We start from the raw sequence: 21,333 nt of genomic DNA, 5'->3' as shown, positions 1-21,333 counted from the left end.
AACTTAGAGGTCCTGCTCATCAGTTTAAGAGTGTCTCTAGCATACTACTATTCTCAGACTCTCTCCATGCACAACCTGTTACAGTAAATGGCAGCATGATTATATGCTAGCTGAACAAAAATTTCATTACATGTTACCATCAGATTCATATAGTAGTTGGACAGATGAAATGCTTTACTACTGTCCCCTGGCTTACATATGGCAGAGAGAGACGGCAACAAAAGGAATATTCATGACACAAGTTGATAGAAACTAACAATTATGTAAACTTAATCATGTAGTGCTGTCATGGTAGTCTGAATACCCCTTGAGGATACATATCAGGAAATTAATTATGATGATGAGAATAAAAGCACCTGTGAAAGAACTTTATTATCACTTGCATTGTGAGCTAGTCTGTAGTTCATTTTTAAGGTGGATATATCATAGATACACAATATTAGTTATAATTAACATAACACTAAGGTAAATTGAATTATAACAGTGCCAGTTGTAAAAGAACTACACAACATTGCCAAAAGTGTCCGGACACCTCCATAGCTCTATGTTGCCATGGCTGTATATGAAGATATATGTCTGCAATGCTATATAAGTAGGCATGTGGGCATTAGCAGTGTAGACATTCTTTGCCATAGGGATGAGTGGATGAAAAGAGTCGAGTCCATTTGAACGTGGTATGACAGAGCCCACAAGTTCAGTCATTCATTCATTCAGAGAGATTTCCACCACATTGCATGTGCCCCAGTCAACTGCTGGTGAGGTTATCGTGAAGTGGAAATCTGATGGAACCACCAAACCCATCCCCCAAATTGATAGATCAAAGAAACTGACAAATCAGGACTGGCAAACTCAAGCAGGTTGTCACAGTAAATTGTCAGTCAGCCTTGGCAACCATTGCATGTGACTTCTGCACGTGCTCTGAAACAGATGCCAGTGACAGACTATTCGCCAGGAGGTGTTTGCCCTTGGGTTTCATGGTTGTGCTGCAGCTCACAAGCTGTTGATAACACCTGCCAATGCCTGGCATCATCTGGAATGGTACAAACAACATCACAGATCCACATAAATGGAAACGGATCCTGTGGAGTGATGAATCGCAGTACATACATGATCTGGCAATCCGATGGACGTGTCTGGACCTGGTGGATGCCTGGTGAATGATACTTATAGGAATGTCTTGTATTGACTGAAATCTGGAGGCAGTAGCATAATGGTTTGGGGCTGTTTTTCCTGGTTTGGAATAGGTACATTTGTTTCAGTATCTGGATCTTTAAACTGATGCCCACATTGACATTTTGGCCAATTCTGTTCTTCCCACATTGTGGCAACAGTTTGGAATAGACCCTTTCCTGAATCAGCACACCGCTAATACGCCTACTCACAAAGCAAGGGCCCTAGCTCTGTGGTTTGAAGACATGGAGGTGAGAGAACTAAAGTGGCCAGCTCAAAGTCCTGACCTCGAACCTACTGAACATCTTTGGGATGACCGGGAGCAAAGATTGTATGCCAGACCTACTCGCCCAACTAACACTTGTCAGCTGTTTGTCATGCTACAGGAGGAATGGAAACAAATTCCAGCAGCAGTTTACCAGAACTTAGTAGAGAACCTACCCCAAAGGGTGATGGCTGTAATAGCAGCAAAAGGAGGCCACACTTGTATCAACAGCAATGCTGTAGTGATGGGAAATACAAACAGTTGCTGTCTGGACAATTTTGACAACATAGTGTATAGTACCATTGCAGATCAGGAAAATTCACTCACATAAACAAAAAAAACATTGAAAGTATAGCTGAAATAATAAAAAAACAATATAAATACAACAACAAAACACACACACATACACAAATTAGTTCTGCAACCACTTCACCAAGATTCATTGCTTTAGCACAAATGTAAATGATGTGCACTATCACTTGTGCATCAACAACCAACTTCTACTCAACTATTATCATTCACACTTAATTATCTACACTACACTTGACACAATTTCTTTCACAAAAAAAGCAACACACGTCAGCTTAGTTGGTTGAGTTAGTTAAGGTATCCATCCCCATGCCCTCGGTGGAATGAATCCCACCATGAACGTGGATGTTTTTAGATGGGAGATGAATTTCAGTGTCTGGGGTGAGTCCATCACCCTGCTGCCTGAAACATATATATATATATATCATTGGCATATCATTAGCAACAATATTTTGTTGATGGGAATAACATTCAAAAAATTGCCAGGTTCAATGATTCCAACATTGCATCAGCAAATGTATAGAATTCCTTCTTTATGACACACTCTAGTTCAAAATAAAGTTTTACTCTAGTTTGGTAACTAATAAAGTTCTTTATTTTATTGGTTACCAAATTCTGGTAACCATTCCTGACCTCTCTCCTCGAAGTTTGATTTTCTGGAGTTTTTTGAATGGCCAAACAATGCTGGAAGAGATACCAAAAAATCTTCTGTTAGTAATAATCTAATGTAACTGATCATTGTTGTGTTAACCAATGCTCTTTCCACAATTTTGTCTACCTTTTTTTTTTTGTACAAAACATCAGCCTTCAACAGCTATTCTGTCTTCAGTCCCTTGACACTATGATGGTACCAAATGGGATGACCTTGAATTCATATTAATAGTCTGGAGAAACTATCCTGTGGTCATTCTTCATAAGTTAGTATATTCTGGTCTTTTCTGTCCTTTGCAGTCTAGGCATCAGTGTCCCTTTTTAGCTCTGTTTATTTGTCATGATGGATGGTTTCCTTTCTCCAAATTTTCTGACCAAAGTATCTCAAACTCTGTACTTTTTTTAAATCTCTTACCAATCTCAAATCCCGCCCATAGTTTTGCTATGTAAATTCCACTGCACTTCATTTGACTTCTGGTAGTGTTCAAATGTTTCAAGCTTCCAAAAACAATGACTTAAAAAACACTGATTCCCTACCATTCTCCAGTTGGGTGAGGATAACTTACTGATTTAGAATACTACCAAAATACAATTTATTTTATTTTCAACACCTGTGGAGTTTTCTAATTTGTGAGTTGACAGGATTGTACTCGATAGGGAGGTAAGCAGCCTGATCTACCAATAGAGCTTTCAGCTTACCTGTATAATCCTTTTGGTTAAGCAATACTGTGTCTTTCCCTTTATCAACTTTGGTGATTATTATTTTCTTGTTTTTCTTTAATTCTGGTAGAGATTTAATTTCCTTACTGGGCATGTTGGCTTTTGGTGGTTTAGCTTTGGTCAGAACAAATATAAAGGGAACTGATAAAGGGAACGCCACAGTATTGTTTAACCAAAAGGATTACACAATTAAGCTGAAAGCTCTATTGTCAGATCGGGTTACTTATCTCCCTATTGAGTACAATCCCACCAACTCACAAATTAGAAAACTCCACTGGCTCCTTAAGAAGGTCACTTCTTGGCCTGTGGAAATCACTTACAAATTAAAACCATTTAACTCCATACCCCCCCCCCCCCCCGTATTTATGGACTCCCAAAAATACATAAGGAAAATGTGCCATTACATCCCTTAGTGGATGGCATTGATTCCCCCACATACAAACTAGCTAAACATTTGGCCAAAGCTCTCTCACACTATACTGGCAACACACCTTCACACATAAAAAACTTAGCCCACTTAAGACAGCATAGAAAACCTTACACTCAAATGTCCCACTCAAAGAATCCTTAGAGCTAATCCAAGCTAAATCTCCTCCCGATATCACAGCCCTATTTCAGTTCACAATGAACTCAGGCTATTTTGTTTGGCAAGGAAAATTCTACAAACAAATAGAGAGGACAGCCATGGGTTCTCCACTCTCCCCACCCTTGGCCAACTTTTATATGGAGACTTTTGAAGAGAAAGCCTTAAACTCTGCCCTACAAAAACCAACCATTTGGCTTCGCTATGTTGATGATGTGTTCGCTATTTGGCCACATGGCTCCGATGCACTCCTCTCCTTCCTAACACACTTAAACAACCAACACCCCAGAATCAAATTCACCCTGGAAGAAGGAAAAAAACAACTGCCTTCCTTTCTTAGACACATTAGTCACCCGCCAGCCTGATGGAACCTTGGTTTTCTCAGTCTATAGACAACCCACCCATACAGGCAGACACATTCACCAACAATCCCGCCACCCCTCCTTGCAACAATATGGAGTCATTAAGACACTACACAACAGGGCTAAACTTATCTGTTCAAATGACAATGCTCTAACCACAGAACTAAACCACATTCTCAACTTTCTCAGCCAATGGCTACCCTCTCCCCCAAAAAATCCAAAAAATATTGAAACCAGTAAAACCCCCCCCTCACAACAAGGATTACTTTAAATCCATCACCATACCCTATATCCGAGGCACCTTGGAAAAAATTACAAAAATCCTAAAAAAACATGACTTAACTTCTTGTTACAGACCATATAAAAAATTGGTATCCCTTATCTGCTCTACTAAAGACCTATCTACCTGGTGTATACCAGGTCCCTTGCAGCTGTAAGCTGTCCTACTTTGGCCAAACAGGCAGGACAGGAAATATCAGAATTTCAGAACACAAGGACTACATCTGGTTTCACCAAGACAGCCACCCTGGTCTTGCTGACCATGCGCTGGATACCTGCCATAGAATACGGTGGAAGAAAGCCATGATAATACACCATAGTAAATAAAAATATGAAAGGCTTTTCATGGAATCAGCTTCAGCCCTAAGAAACAATCCAAACCTCAACAAATTTGCATAACCAACGTCTAAGCCTTTCCACAAGAACTGTAATCTATATTATATGCAATTTTTGATGAAGTTTTATGAAGAACTTTATTGGTGGTATTTTTACTACAGCCATTATATATAAATGTATTGCTAATAATTTTTAATTCTTATTTAAGAGCTCGTTCATTAGAGCAAATTGTTATATCTCTGTTTTTGAGGGTTTTGACTCCAAGTTTTTGTGAAAGGTGGTGATAAGAGTTAGCATGTATATATTGGCTGGTATGTGTAGGCTTGCAGGAGACAGTGAAGGATAGACTGCCTGAGGGAAGATATGTTATCAGTGTATTTAGGAAAAGAAGTGAGTTTGATTTTCAATTTTAGCAGTAAATTGTATACGCTCATGTTGTTTGTTCAGGTGGCTGAAAAAGGTGTTTAAAGTTTGGCAGCATTGTGGCCAGATAATGAAAACATCAACATATCTAAGCCAAACTTTAGGTTTTAAAGTAAAGGAATCTAGATCACATAGCCAAAAGCTTCCATATAAAAGTTAGCAAGTGTCTGTGTGTGTGTGGGGGGGGGGGGAAGAAGTGGTGAGCTCATTGGCTGTACCTTCATTTTGTAAGTAAAAATTATTTTGCCACACTAAGTAATTGGAACATGGTATGGGCAAAGAGATCCATAATATTGAGTGAAAATTTGTTCTGCAAGAGAATTGTGTCACAGATTGGGACCTTTGTGAAAAGGGCATAAACGTCAACATTGACTAATAAATCATCTTTGCTAAGCTGTATGTTTTTAGTTTAGTTTATTATGAAGTGTTGTGTGTTCTTTATACAGGAGGGGGAAATGACCTACCAACTCCTTGAGTGTTAATGCTAATTTCTTGGTTAGGTAATAATTAGGGCTGTCATACCTTCAACTATCGGCCAAGCAGAACATTATGTTTGAGTACTTTGGGAACCCCACATATTCTGGGAGAGTGGGCATAAATCGGGTAATAGTTTTTTTTAGCAGTGCTTAATGGCCAAGAAGTGACAGACTTAAGTAATTAAACAGTTTCTTCTTGATCCTGTTAGTTGGATTTAGTTCACAAGTTGATAAGTGCTGCTATCAAAGACTAATTGATTCATTTGATGAATGTAAGCAGATCTGTTTAGGATGACCATGGCATTACCTTTGTCAGATTTTGTTACAAGTATATCCTTATTAGCTTTTAATGATTGATGGCTGCTGCTAGTTCTGTTTTGGTGAGATTGCTATATATAGCTTTCATTTTATTACTGGTTTCTAAATGAATATTATCAGCTATATTATTTGGAAGAAATTTAATGCCTCTTTCTATGTGGTATATAACATCTAGTTTGTTAACAATTCTAGGTGCTATTAAGTAGTGAAAGTTCACTGTTATTTAGGGTGTGGCTAGATAGGCTGATTGCATGGCCATTGCTTCCATGTGGTTGGTTGCTCCTCATCTCCCTTGTTCACGGTTCACTGCTAGAGTGATTATTTTGGTTTATATTAAACTAAAAGTTTTATTATAACACAGTAGTTGCTCCCTCCCATAATTTTTAATAATGAATGCTGATCACTATGTAACTACGAAGGAAAGGACACACATTGACATCACATTTGCAGCCCTTCAGTCTCCAAAAAACTTGGTGCATCCTTTTATGTTAAAGACACTACTGCTTAACTGTATAATTCCTAACAATATAAATTCAAAATCTGCCCAATCTTAGAATACTGTTCTCACATTTCAGGTAGTGCACCAAAAATCTCCTTAGCAGTTGCTTTTTATGCTTTTCTAATAGGTATTTTCATGGATGTTCTACTTAAATGTTCACATCATTCCTCCATTGTCCTCTATCCAAGCAACTGCTGGTCACCATTCGGACAACTCAGCTTCAAACTTATCCAACTAACTTCTCATCTTCCACTTTTCATTTCACTTACTTCTGGTCTTTGAAGCAACTGACCAAACACCATTTTTCCTGGACTATAGCTGTTCAGTAGGTTCCTTAATCACCTGAACAGACAAGACATTGATCAAAAGAACAGTGACTTGTCTAGTCAAGTTTAAATAGACTTTGTAACTTCTCATGTATAAGTTCCTATTTGTTTAAAACAGAAGAAATGTGACATTTAGAGAGCTGACTGCTATGTCACATTTATTCCATCCCAAAATATAGTTGTGTTTGTAACATGAAATTTTAAGCATAAATAATCAATGTACAGTATGGCATGTGTAATTAATACCTGTACATTAATGATCTTCAAATGATTAAGAGTATATTTCCTGTGTTATTCAATATCAGGACTGCATAAAATTATAATAATGCCAATTTATTTGCTTTCCAAAATTAAACTGGTTATGCAGTCATACTGACTTCAGGTAAATAAGATAATCATGGAGATATACAGACCATTATTTTAAAAATTAGAATATGATGTATAATATTGAAATGGTTCAAGGCAGGAATAGAAATCACAGCTCTGGATACTGCTAAAAATATATCAATATTTTATAAATTTCATATTAAACAAATGACGAGAAATAATAAATATTTTGACTTGTAAGATAAGATCAATCAAAACTGAAAAGGAAAAGATAATTACATACATACATACTGAATGCTTCGCAGTGAATGAATTTAAGTGTGAAAGGTATTGTGAATAATGGTTAATGTGTCAATGTAGAGTCTCCTGCAATGAGTCTTCTGACTCCATGGAGACACTGTTATAATAATAATAATAATATTATAATACAGTAGTATCTCGCTAATCCGAACCCTCCAGTAATCCAAACTGCGGTTTGAAAGAAAAAAAAAGTTTTATTTATTACGTATTATTATTTTGTGTGCTATTATTATTTTTTAATAATTATTATTTTAACTATTATTATTTATTTTATTATTATTACAGTATATATATTTTTTCATACTGTCGATTGTATGGTTACACTGTAGGCCTATTTTGATTTATTGTGTGTTCATGTTTGCTTTTTTATACTGTACTTTTTTATACGGCATGAATCACCACTGGCGAGCATCATGAAAAAAACTGTAGCCTTATAGAATTTACGAAGATAACTAGAGTGATACACAAAAAGCGGATATTCAAAACGAGCATAATTTGATTAAAAATATAAATCCAGATGTTGAAATTTCACAAACAGATTGTACGGAATGGATTACAGGCAGAACCGAAAGTGAATTCGAAATCAAATCAGATGCTTAAATTATAAACATGACGCTACAGAATGAATTAGCAGATGATGATGACGATAAAGAACTCTAAGAAAAAAAAGTAAAACACGAAGAAGCAGTTGACAGTTTTAATATGTGTATAGAATGGGCTAAGCAGAATGATATGCCATTCCACAAAATTTTATTGCTAATGCAGCTCCGAGAGGAAGCATTCGAAAAAAGTTTAGCTTCCAAGAAGCAAAATAAATAAAAAAAAAAAAACTTTTTTTTGTGTTATTTTGTGAAACTTTTTTTTGTGTGTTGTGTACAAGAAAGTGATATTTTTTATGCAAATTAAGTTATGTACTGAACTATGCAATTTTATTAAATCAGAATCCTGAACAATACAGGTAAATACAAACTAAATATTTTACTAAAATAAACTTAAGTACTGTATTATTTTTTTAAGTTTTATATTACAGTACAGTAGCATTTTTTTCTATCAGTTAATTCATTTATTTACAGAATTAAATTGATGTACCATTAGAATCTGATTATTTTTGTCTTAAATGCTAGTTACTGTTGCCTCTTGGGGGGGAAATTCGCTAATCCGAACTTTTCGCTAATCTGAACGAGCGCAGTTTCTATTAGTTTGGATTAGCGAGATACCACTGTAATATAATACTCAAGCATTTTTTTTATCAATAGCTTGTTTTGTGAGAAAGTGAGTTATGTTACATATTCAGTTAACATACATCAGAAGCAGAAACACTACATGTCGTGAAGTAGAGTCTGAAGCAGCTAAAAATAAGGTAGGCATAAGAAGAGTGCAAGCGCATATTTAACAGACATCGATGCAAATTCTGGAAAAATTTGTAAATATCTTTGTAAACAAAATGGATTTTGGAAAATCAACAACATACAGAATTAGTTGAGAAAAGGTGAAACTGTTGTATACAATACTGAAATGCATAAATTCTTTGGTAGCGTAAATAAAGACACGTGAGGTGACTGATATCTTTCTGAGGTTTTCCTCAGAAAGATATCAGAGGATAATCCTCAAGTTCTGCAAAGCATATGATGTAATAATGCGATAAAGTTTTCATCTGAATGCATAATTTACAAGCAGAACATGCCCACAACCACTAAAACCTACTTTAAACAATGGGACACTACTATGCCCCCCCCCCAATTACCTTACACAGCATGTGATACTGCTAGACAAACTCTCTTTGAAGATACTGCAAATGCTGATTGTTGTCTCCATATTCTCAAAAAATAATTTCTCTAATTTTTCCAAACTATACATGTAAATTCTGAAGATGTTTTCTATAGGACATCACGAAAATTAGTTTCATGTCATCAGTGGACTTTCATTCACAACTGAAAGTCCTGCCAAAGTGATTTCCTCAATTTTCTGCATGTTTTGACTATATCCAGTCCTGGCTCCTCATAGCATTTTTAGCAATTTTAGCTATAGCAACAATCATTAGACAGAAATGTGAAAAATTTCGAGAAAATCAGAGATGTCTGGAGAAAGAGAAGAAAACCTGATTAAAATTTTCCATTGTTGTCTCAATAAGTATATCAGTTAAAGGAGACAGATAACTTTTAAAACTAATTAAGTAAGCACCATCCTCTAAGTGAACTGTGCTGTGTGACTGGTAATTTGCTGATTTCATTTATGAAATAAACATAGAATATCCTAGAAAGTGATCTCTTCATAAATGGAAGAAAGCCGAGATAAATTAAGGACAAATCTTAATCATGTTACTGGAAAGTCATCTTACAAACTCCTTTCAATTACAAGAGATTTCATAATTGATATTGAACAAATTTTAATGTACTGCTCTTAATTTCTTTTCACCAAGAAAAGACTAATTACAAGAGACTGCTGTCAGAAGTGTGAGATTCAAGTATCATATGACATAAGATTTTCCTTTCTCTGTTTTTAGGTCATTTCAATCTGCATCTATATTATATATATATATATATATATATATATACAGGGTGTTCGGGATAAATTTGACAGTTTCGTAAGGAAAAAGAAAATCTTCTTTGTATCTATTAAATTTAATGAATTGGCAAAAAAACATTACAGGCAGAGTTAATTACAATACTATCAACAAGATTTACTCAAAATAAACACCATTAGCATCGATCACAGCTTCAATTCTGCTTCGGAACCTCGAACAAGCTGATGCTACAGTCTCCCTGGGAAGGGCCGCAAAAACTGTTTTAATTTTATCCATTAACTGGGCTTTTGTATTACTGGAAGTGCGATTGGTGTCTTTTTCAACTGCGCCCCATACAAAATAATCCATGGGGTTAAGGTCTGGGGAGTTTGGAGGCCAAACATTTGGACTGGTGAAGTCGTAGAAATTTTCAGACAACCATTTTTGACTTTTCCCAGAGGTGTGGCAAGGGGCCGAATCCTGCTGCCATACATACGGCCTACCATTGGCTACCCTCGTTATCCAGGGCTTGACTACAGTTAGCAACTCCACGAACAAAGCCCGAATTCCAATGCCAGGGTTCTTCAACACCTGTTCCTGCAGATTTGCGAGGAATTCTGCTGTACGAACGCAATCAGATCGTCTGCTAGGGATCTTTCTTCTTGCTACATCCTCGTAGTCACCATTGCAAGTCTCTAGTTCATGCCTGATTGTTTTTACTGTATTCAGGGAGCATTGGGCAGCAGTCGTAATATCCTTATTTTGATGGCGGGCACGAATCATCATGATACAAGTTATTCTCTTCCATGATTCAGGTGGGTTCCAGCTATCCATCCTTTCTGACATCTTGTATATGAATGAAGAAGGGTCCAAACTTTTAAATGAAGAGAAGTGTGTGTTAATACATGTAACTTACGGAAAAATATAATTAATTATAAATATGTCAAATTTATCCCGAACACCCTGTATATATATATATATATATGTATATATTATGTACTTAGACAATGTTAGTTTCTGTTAGCAAAATATTACATCATTACTCCATGCGTTTTGCCAAGCATTTCTGGACATCTGAGATCAAGATTTATTTCTCTGTTTAGCTTCTCCTTTCCCTTTATTTCAGTTGGGTCACTGTAATGTAACAACTCAAAAAAAACCTCTTTCTTGCACTTCTGATGGGATCACAGATAAACAGGTTTAGGTAGTTATTAACATGCAACGTCAATTTGATGCCATATGATCAATGGCAAACCTCATTGGGTTTTCCGAGTGAAGCTTTCTGCTAGAAGAAGTGGTACAGTCACAGATTCTCCTTTCCACAGTGTTAGTAGAACAATCACAAACATCCACGCTTCTGGCAGGATTCAGATCTGCAGCCTTTTGGCTGAAGAGAAGATATGCTAACCACTCGGCCAATCAGGTAGAGCTAAACAGGTTGAAAAATTTAATTCATCCATACTAAAATTTGCTGATATTACTGGAAATTACTTTAAGTTCAGGATATGTGTTTTCATATTTAGTAATAAATACTAATATATCCTTTTTTTTTCTGTCCTTTATTGCCTAATTAGACAAATCCTTACAGTTATTGTTCAGGAAGATCTCAGCTCTTTTTGGTTATCTGCCATATTTACTAGCAAACAGATGCTTTCTGATTTTATAAACGACTTTAATTAATCATTCACTGATTTAAATCACCTTCTGATATTTCTTGATATGTTTCTTATTTCAAATTTTTGTGTTATGCAAACATCAGCCATAGTAAAGAAACTATTCTCCAGAGTGATATTTTTCAGATTGTTTTTACTGCATTCTTATTACAAAAGATTTAAGTAGACATATTAAGAATCTGTACTACATTTTCACTTGTTTTTCTCATTGATTAGATGTTTGAAATGTTTAGCAACCTAACCAAATCATTCCACTTTTAAACTTGCCAATTTAGTTGGATCAATGCTTTATGCTCCTCCTCTCCAACCAAAAGGTTGTGGGTTTAAATTCCAGTGGAGGCATGGATCTTTGTAATTGTTTTTACCATGACAAATGAACATCATCACTTAGTACAAGTGAACCATCCTGTTTATTGGAGGTGTGAAGTGGCTCAAAAACGTTCTATGTTTGGTTTTCAGATTATTTAATCCTTAGCCCATGTGTGCTTTAATGTATGATAAATCTACAATTATAATCTTTTGGGGTGAAATTCACATTTTAGTAAATCAAATATCTGCATTCCCACCCCCCCCTTGTTTCCTCCTCTCTGTTTGCAAGTTATAACATCTGTATGGTTTCTGAAAAATTTTTATGTCTGAAGCAGAACTTGATATACTCATATTATCTCTGAAGTCTGTCATTTCAATAATGCAAGCTATATCTCCAAAATAAATGGCACCTAAAATTCTAATTTCATCCTTGAATGAATCATACTAATAGTTAAAATCCCCTTTACATGTTAACTGAGCTGTTGTATTTGAGATCTGATTTCTGAAACTAGATTTACTGCCTTGAATGCAGTAGAATATTCTGATTAAAGAACTAATAGACACAAAGGAAGTATCTGTGCAAAGAATGATTATTTTCATAATCATCATAAGCCAAAAATCTATGCCCAGGTAAAATCTTAGAATTACCACAGATATCAAACCAGATGAACAAACCTTAAAGTAGAAAACAACCATACTATACTTGTTACTTGTCCTATACTCAAATTTATTTGGACTCTTTTTTTGGGAGAGCAGCAAGCAATATAAAAATGTATTAATCAGGTATCTTTTTATAAAAGCGATGATGACCTCCTTTCCTTCTACTATAATATCTGAGGTATATGAATTCCAGTATGAGAAACCTGATAGCATATTTCAGCTGTCAAGGATAATGATTATGATACTCTGGCAGTTCACACCAACATACAAAATCCATATATTTGTTAAAATAAGAAACAAAACAAAACAAAAATAAATAATATATATATATATATATATATATATATCTGCATATGAAAAAATTAAGACAGAAAGAATGATGAAGATATCATAAAGAATATCAGTTTAAAATTAATAAAGCTTCATGTTACAATTTAATACTTACCATATTTTCATAAAATCTGACCTACCTTTGAGCCTCTTTCATTAAATATGATCTCAACATCTAAAATCGGACCAAATTGCTAAAGTATGGGGGGGAAAAAAAGGCACATTATGACAAATAAATTAATTTTCAAACAACATAATAAAATCATTTCCATTACATTTTTTTTTTTTTAAATAACGAAACCTGTGGTGTGTTCATAATTAGAAGAAACATGCGTATAAACCACAGTGAAAATTATTTAATTGTAAATATTTCATCCTAAGTATCGTAGGACATCATCAGTACAGTATTTAAACAAAAATTAGGAATAACATACAGTTAGGGCGCATGATTGCAATAGAATCTCATGAAAACGTGCATAACGTGCTAAAGTAGTACAAAAAAAAAAAAAAAAAAACAACGTTAATTATTTAACACAGTTTTGTATGATAATTTCCCATACTTTAGGAATAGTAAGAACGTTGTTGCGGTTTAGGTTTGGTCTGTGTAGTAGGGCTTCAGAACTTTCTTTGTATAAACGTTCATGTTTAAATAAAGATCTATGTAAACGTTTAGCCTTTTCCCAATGGATCCTATGGTTTGGATTTTCAATTCCGTGTTGAGAGTGGCCAGATTTCTGCGGTTTAAGAAGACGAATGTGGTCTTGATGTTCCGAGATGCGTTTCTGAACAGACCTACCTGTCTGTCCAAAGTAAGATAATTTGCATGAGCATGGAATCTCATAAACACCAGGTAACATCAAGGGTGAGAATTTGTCCTTAGGAGAAGGTAATAAGTTGTAAATTTGGTTGATAGGTTTGTAAGTAGTGGCAAAATTGTATTTCTTCATAATTTTAGAAAGACGTTCTGAGATGCCTTTAACGTAAGGTATGGGAATCCTATGCACTTCTTCCTGTCTGGTTTGATGTATGCAGAAGTGAGTGATGATTTTTTGAGTTGTTTTGGGATTATATCCATTTAGGATGGCTGTATTTTTGATAACTTCTAATTCCTGGTTTAAAGATTCTTCAGAGGAGCAGAATTTGTGTGCTCTGGAAACTAGTGATTTAATAAATCTGGCATTAGTTTCCATGGATGTCCCCTAGTCCTCCCACAACCAGCCCTGTTCTCAAAAATATCTTCTGAATTAATTTTATAGAAACCCTTCAGTAATTTGAATGTCTCAATCATATCTCCCCTCCTCCGCCTATCAACCAATTTTTGCAACCCACAAATCCTCAACCTGTTCTCATACGGTTCATTCCACAGACCTGCTATCATCTTGGTCACTTGCCTCTGGATCCTCTCCACCTCCTCCCCATCAAGAAGAAACCTAGGTGACCAAATCTGAGCACAGTAGTCTAGATGGGGTCTTATCAAGGCTCGATAGAGAGGAGCAATAACCTGTTTGTCTCTGCTTGTCAACGTATTCTTCAGCAACCAAGTGATTTGATGAGCTGTTTTGGTCACTTTTGGTCACTAAATTTCAATTCCTTATCCACCAACACTCCTAAATCTCGTGCCTCATCAATTTCCTGGAGCAGGGTTCCACCAATGCAGTAACCTGCCGCCAATCTTTTCACCCCAAAATGCATAACCTTACATTTTGCCACATTAAACTGCCCTCCATTCTCCTTAGCCCAGACCTCCAATCTATCCAAATCATCCTGCAAAATTTTGACGTCATCTGCATTCACTATTGCCCTACCCAACTTCGCATCATCCGCAAACAAATGAACTGTTCCTCTCAGATCATTTCCTATATCATTTATGAACAAATTAAACAGCAGTGGTCCAAGAACAGATCCTTGTGGCACACCACTAGTCACAGGCCGTCTTGTGGACTCTACTCCCGAGTAAACCACTCTCTGATATCTCTCCATCAACCACCCTCCTATCCATCTCACCAACCCTATGTCCATTCCCATATGCTGCAATATACTGATTATAATTCCATGTGGAATCCTGTCAAAGGCCTTGGCAAGGTCCAGTAGAATCACCGTAAACCCATTACCTTTATCCAGTTCAGCCGTCACTGTGTTATAATACGTGAGCAAGTTACTGAGGCATGACCTACCCTTCACAAAACCATGCTGTCCCCGATACAGTATCCCATTTTCTTCTATCCAATCTTGTATTTTCCTCTTGACTATTTTCTCTAAGACCTTGACAATGATTCCTGATATGCTAATCGGTCGGTAATTTACAACAGCAGTCTTGGAACCACCTTTATGCAGTGGAACTATTTTCCCCTTTTTCCACCCGCTCGGGACTAACTCAGACCCGAGACTCAAATTAAACAAAATGGTCAAGGGTACTGACAATTCTTTAGCTGCTTCTCGTACAACACGAGCTGGTATACCATCCAATCCCACAGATGTATTGACATTGAGGTTATGCAATAGACTACTCACCTCCACTTCATTAACCACAATTCCCGTATAATCTACTGGTTTATTCGTTTCTGCAATGTCACCACCTGGATGATATACTTTTGCGAAGTGCTCACTCAGTAACTCAACTATCTCAATTGATTCAGTTACCTCCCTACCATCGGCATTCTTTAAAATCAATCTGCCATGTACATTTTTCCTTTTACTTGCTACATATCTAAAAAACTGTTTAGGATTCTCTTTAGACTGCATGGCCAATGTTCTTTCGTAATCCTTTTTTGCTTTTCTTACCATACTCGTCACCCTTCTGGCATGCGCTTTATACCGTTCATGTGCCTGCCGGTCACCCTTCTCCTTAAATTCCCTCCATAGTTGTTTCTTTTTTTGCAACTCAAGCTTAATGGTGTTATTCATCCATTTAACCCCTACTTGATTTATTATTCGGACTCTAGGTATACAGTCAGCCATTGCTTCATGCAAGCACTTCTTAACTACCTCCCATGCACTATCAACTTCTAGTCCTTGCAGTTGTACATGCCATGGCACTGAACCAATCAAACTCCTAAGCTTGTCATACTTTCCAGCTCGATAATTCCACATGTACCCTGTCTTAATTGAAAATTCTACACCTTTAGCCACCTCCCAAGTTAAGACCCTATGATCACTCTCACCGATTGGTGGCAATGTGGACATATTTGTTACATATTTGTATACTTGAGAAACGGTTGAGAAGCATTGTGGAAGTGAAGCTTGGTGAAGAACAAACTGGTTTAAGGCTAAATAGAGGCTGTCAGGATCAGATTTTCACTTTACGACAAGTAGTTGAGAAGTCATGGGAATATAACAAAAATCTGTATTTAAGTTTTGTACATCCGGAAAAAGCATATGACAAGGTGCCAAGAGAGAAGCTATTCGAAATGCTACAGTTGTAAGCAATAGGGCATTATATCAAGCAATACTTAAGTCTTTATTTGAGTTGTACATCTGCAGTTAGAAATGAGGGAAGTACAGGAAGATGGTTTAATGTTAAATCTGGTGTCAGACAAAGATGTACATTATCCCCTCTGTTATTCATTATCTATATGGATCACATTATGAAGGAAAGTTTTATAAAACCTGATATAAAAATTGGAGATGTCAATGTCAATTCTTTGCTCTATGCAGACGATGTTATACTTATAAATAAATCAAATACAAGCCTGCAAGATTCCATGCCTAAATTGAATAACTGCTGTAATAGATATGGTATGAAGGTCACCAATAGCAATACAAAGATAATGAAAATAGGCAAAAGCATTGAAAATATCAACTGTATTTTGAATGGAGAACATATAGAATGAGTAAAACATTTCAGCTACTTAGGCACGATTTTTAGTGAAGATGGTAAAATAAATATGGGAATAGATTACAGAATCAACAAAGCTGTTATGGTAGGAAATCGACTGAGTAAATTTATATGGAATAAGAGAGAAATTAGTCAAAACAGTAAATTAGCTGTATACAAGACAGTGTTCAAACCAGTTTTAACTTATGGATCTGAAGACTGGGTCAGAAGTAAAACACTTGACTAAAGACTAGAGACTGCAGATATGAGAGTCCTGAGAAAGATTAGAGGCATGAACAGATGGCATCAATGGCAATATCGTATTAAAAACAAGGATATTAGGAAAGAGTACTTGATGTTGTTAGCATCCAGGAATGTGTTAGCAGAGCTAATCTAAGGTGGTATGGTCACTTAAACAGAATGGGAAAGGAAAGATTAGCAAAACAAGTGTTCTCTAGCAGGTTGGCAGGGAAAAGACCCAGAGGAAGACCAAGATATAGATGGATTGATACTGTAAAAAATGTCTTAGAAGATAGAAATATAAGATCTGACAATGTTGGAGCCTTGACTGGTAACATATTGATTTGAAGGGAAATTGTAGAGAGGAAGTTAGTAATGATGTAAATTTTTGCATTTTTGAAAATTATGGAGACAACCACCGTGTTTGAATAAAAACTTTAGTTTAATATAACTAAAATCTACATTCGACGTTTCGACCTTTATGTCAAGGTCATCTTCTGGAGCATACAGCTATACACAGAAAACAAGCTACACTACAATCAAACTGGTTTGTGAAAGACACTGACCAACCGCTACAACAATTGTTGGCAAAAAAAAAAAAAAATAAATAAATAAATAAAAAAAATTATAGATCAACGCTAGAGTCCTATTATTGGTGTTATCTGCTGGTTGTAGAATTATATTGGGCACAACAACAAGTATCTATCTATATACATATATTAACCTCCCAACCAGCTGGTGTGGATGATATAGTCAGCTCTCCCTAGCTTTCTTCATGGATCAAAACTTCGTTGGCATTCTACCTTTTATCATGCCATTACCTTCCTCCGCCGTTAATCTCGTTACGGCTATTCTATAGACATTAGTGGATTAATTGTTGCTGAGTGACCTATGTGTCCCCCTGTCTTTAAGTCTATTGTGTTGATTAGAATTTCATTTACTGTCCTAAGTTATTTGACCTTTCTTGCCTCTAAAATGATTTATTGTGTCTCTTCCCAAAAATTGAAACGAATTTCACATATGCGAAAGAAATCAATCCTGAAATGACCACCGATCAGCTTTTGCAATGAATCTATTTAGTGATAGTAAATTTGGTGTATTTTATTCTACAAATCAGTGCACTGGAAGAGTTGCACTGATTGTTCTTTCACTTTACGTATAATAATTGAATAATTTTTTTTCGAATTTCAAAATTTTCAAATGTTTGCTTTGAAAATATTATGTCAAATATTAATATTTTTAAATAATATTTATTGAAATAAATGTCCTTTTGCTTTCATTTCTAACCAAATAGCATTATATGGATCATTTAATGAAATAATCCATATAATGTTTAGAAACAATTTTTTTGTTATTCATAAAGACAAAATAAAAAAAAAAAATGTTAAAATGCTAAATTGCATTACTCGGTTTCCGATTGTGTCTTTTTGGTATCAAAAATTTATATCCAAATATTTTAGCAGTGATTCTTCGCCTTCGTCTTTTATTTATTTGTATTATGCATATTACGATAATATCTGATGCATATCCTCGTAGATATGTTGAAAATTATTATTATTATTATTATTATTCCTGATACCTCCAAGGAGTCCGAAGACTCATCGCGGGAGGATATCTTCAACTGTCTCTACATCTTACCTCTACTACGAATCAACGCCATCTACCGCCCACCTCCAACACTACCACAACTAGTGATTTTTGTCTGTAAATTGCGTGTGTTCTGAAGGGCCGATTTGTATGTATGCGGGATGAAAAACCCGAGTTTCCGGGAGAAAAAACCCTGCTACCTCCGTATGAGATCGGCTAACTCACCATCGATTGAAATCGACCAGATAAAGATTCCTCCCGTCGCGGCGAGAATCGAACTTAGGCCTATTCCAATCGAAGGGCGCAATGTACCGTTGTTCTTCCAATTGCGCTACGGAGGCGCTAAAATATGTGAAAAATATCATGTACGGAATGATTCAAAATTTTTGCTCATTTTGAAGATTTTCTAATGCTTCCCCCCCCCCAACCCCCTCCTTATTCTCTCCTGGAACTGAATTGCATAACTACTCTAAAATTCTATACAGGTTTGAAAGCTTTTCTAGACAGTATTCAAAATCAATTACTTCATTTTACCATTTTGACAAAAGATATACGGCAATCAGATTGTACCGTGAAGCTTCTAATTCTGTTCTATTTATTTGCAATTTAAAACCAGCTATTCTACTGTCCGCTGAAATTATGTGAAAATTTAGAAATAATATGCTATATTTTCACCATGCAAAATTGTTTTTATGCATACCACACAAAAGAAAGTTCAGTAGTATTATTTTTGTTTATTTTTCTTCAAAAAATCTAAATATTATTTCTGCTGCTACTGGAAGCTATTTCTGAAATAATCTACGTCTTATAAATACTTGGTAATTCTACAAATCAGTGCACCGGAATAGTTGCACTGATTGTTCTTTCACTTTACGTATAATAATTGCATAATTTTTTTTCGAATTTCAGAATTTTCAAATGTTTGCTTTGAAAATATTATGTCAAATATTTATATTTTTAAATAATATTTATTGAAATAAATATGCCCTTTTGCTTTCGTTTCTAACCAAATAGCATTATATGGATCATCACATTTCAGTTTTAGAAATGATTTTTTGTTATTCATAAAGACAAAATTAAAAAAAAATGTTAAAATGCTACATTGCATTACTCGGTTTCCGATTGTGTGTCTTTTTGGTATCAAAAATTGATATCCAATGATATTTTAGCAGTGATTCTTCGCCTTCGTCATTTATTTATTTATTTATTTGTATTATGCATATTACGATAATATCTAGTGCATATCCTCGTAGATGTGTTGAAAATATAATGTGAAAAATATCATATACGGAATGATTCAAAATTTTTGCTCATTTTGAAGATTTTCTTATGCTTCCCCCCACCTTCTTATTCTCTCCTGGAACTGAATTGCATAACTACTCTAAAATTCTATACAGGTTTGAAAGCTTTTCTAGACAGTATTCAAAATCAATTACTTCATTTTACCATTTTGACAAAATATATACGGCAATCAGATTGTACCGTGAAGCTTCTAATTCTGTTCTATTTATTTGCAATCTAAAACCAGCTGTTCTACTGTCCACCGAAATTATGTGAAATTTTAGAAATAATATGCTATATTTTCACCATGCAAAATTGTTTACATGCATACCACACAAAAGAAAGTTCAGTAGTATTATTTTTGTTTGTTTTTCTTTAAAAAAATCTAAATATTACTTCTGCTGCTGGAAGCTATTTCTGAAATAATCTACGTCTTATAAATACTTGGTAATATCTGCTTAGCTGGAGGAAAAGTTGAAGGCTTATTACTCTCAGTGCTATTGAGAAGAAAGGGGAGAACACTAAAGTCACACTAAAGTGCCTCAGGCTGTAGTGCAGAACATGTCAAGAATGTCTTGTTTCTTTTTCGATTGTTGATTACCTATATCCTAACAGAAATACTGACATCTCGTTTACATGCTTATACATTATTTATGCCAAAATAATTACTTAATTTATAATGATCAGTTTCACTTTTATTATCAAAAATTAGAAATTAAATCATACAATTATCTTGAAAAAGAGGATTTGAATTATTTTCAAAGAAAAGGTGCATATGCGTTACATAATCTTTTTTTTTTTGGGGGGGGGGTTATAGACCTAATCAATCTGCGGATATTTCAGATAATTTATTTCATAAATCGTTCGCAAGACAGCTGTTACAAACGTAAATCACTTGGGGAACATACCCATTCATTTTAGTGTAAAATAGTAGCAAAGGTTCAGTTACTTTAGATATTATCTAAAAGAAAGTAATCTAGAGGAAAATGTTATGTCTGCTGAGATTAGAATCTTACGTGAATAATTTTTCTGACATGATTTCTCTATTCGTTATAATGTAACCAATTTCCAGATTTTTTCCCTCATGCAGACTCCATGTTATAAGTAGTGATTTCTTCTTTGTACTACAAGAAAAAAAAATCAGATAACAGAAGAAAAATATGTAGCATTTTCTTTTCCACTGGCTGAATTTACAATGTTCTTCTTTCTTTGTGTTTTGAAGAGAAAGTGCAAATGACTTTTTTCTTACTATTTTTGCCATTATAACATCTCATATAATTATAAGAGTGACATTTTACCATTTTTCTCTCACACGAGAAACAGAAATAAGGTAGTAATAATATTGTTGATTATGTCAAACTTCAATGTAGCAGAAATTTTTATTACAAAACTTTGTAATATATATCTCCGAAACAAGAAATTTGGAACCCATATCACATCAATGTTGAGTGTTGGCGAGGTGAAAATGTTCCCGTTATTATTTATATATTTCATTTATTAACTAGGGGGGGGGGCTATGCCCAACCCCCTGTGTTCCGGTCTGGTAGGCTAGTTCTCCTTCAATTGTGATAACTCGAAAGAGGGTTCCGCCC

At 35.2% G+C, this 21,333-nt stretch overlaps 1 protein-coding gene across 4 annotated transcripts in view; it reads right to left on the bottom strand.

Annotated features, from left to right (window-relative positions):
* Positions 1-21,333, bottom strand: part of LOC150096500 (RNA binding protein fox-1 homolog 3-like) — a 247,540-nt gene that overhangs the window by 95,455 nt on the left and 130,752 nt on the right. For all 4 annotated transcript variants that reach the window (XM_090408155.1, XM_090408157.1, XM_090408156.1 and 1 more), the window contains exon 4: positions 12,960-13,013. In XM_090408155.1, coding sequence (XP_090264281.1) covers positions 12,960-13,013 — 54 coding nt within the window. The remainder of the gene's footprint in view (positions 1-12,959; positions 13,014-21,333) is intronic.

Source organism: Typopeltis vanoorti, chromosome 18, assembly GCF_054136105.1.
Source record: "Typopeltis vanoorti isolate ZY-2024b chromosome 18, IOZ_Tvanoo_1.0, whole genome shotgun sequence".
In the NCBI taxonomy this organism is placed as follows: domain Eukaryota; kingdom Metazoa; phylum Arthropoda; class Arachnida; order Uropygi; family Thelyphonidae; genus Typopeltis; species Typopeltis vanoorti.
The sequence above is the reverse complement of the archived record's forward strand: the minus strand, read 5'-3'. Positions and strand labels throughout refer to the sequence as shown.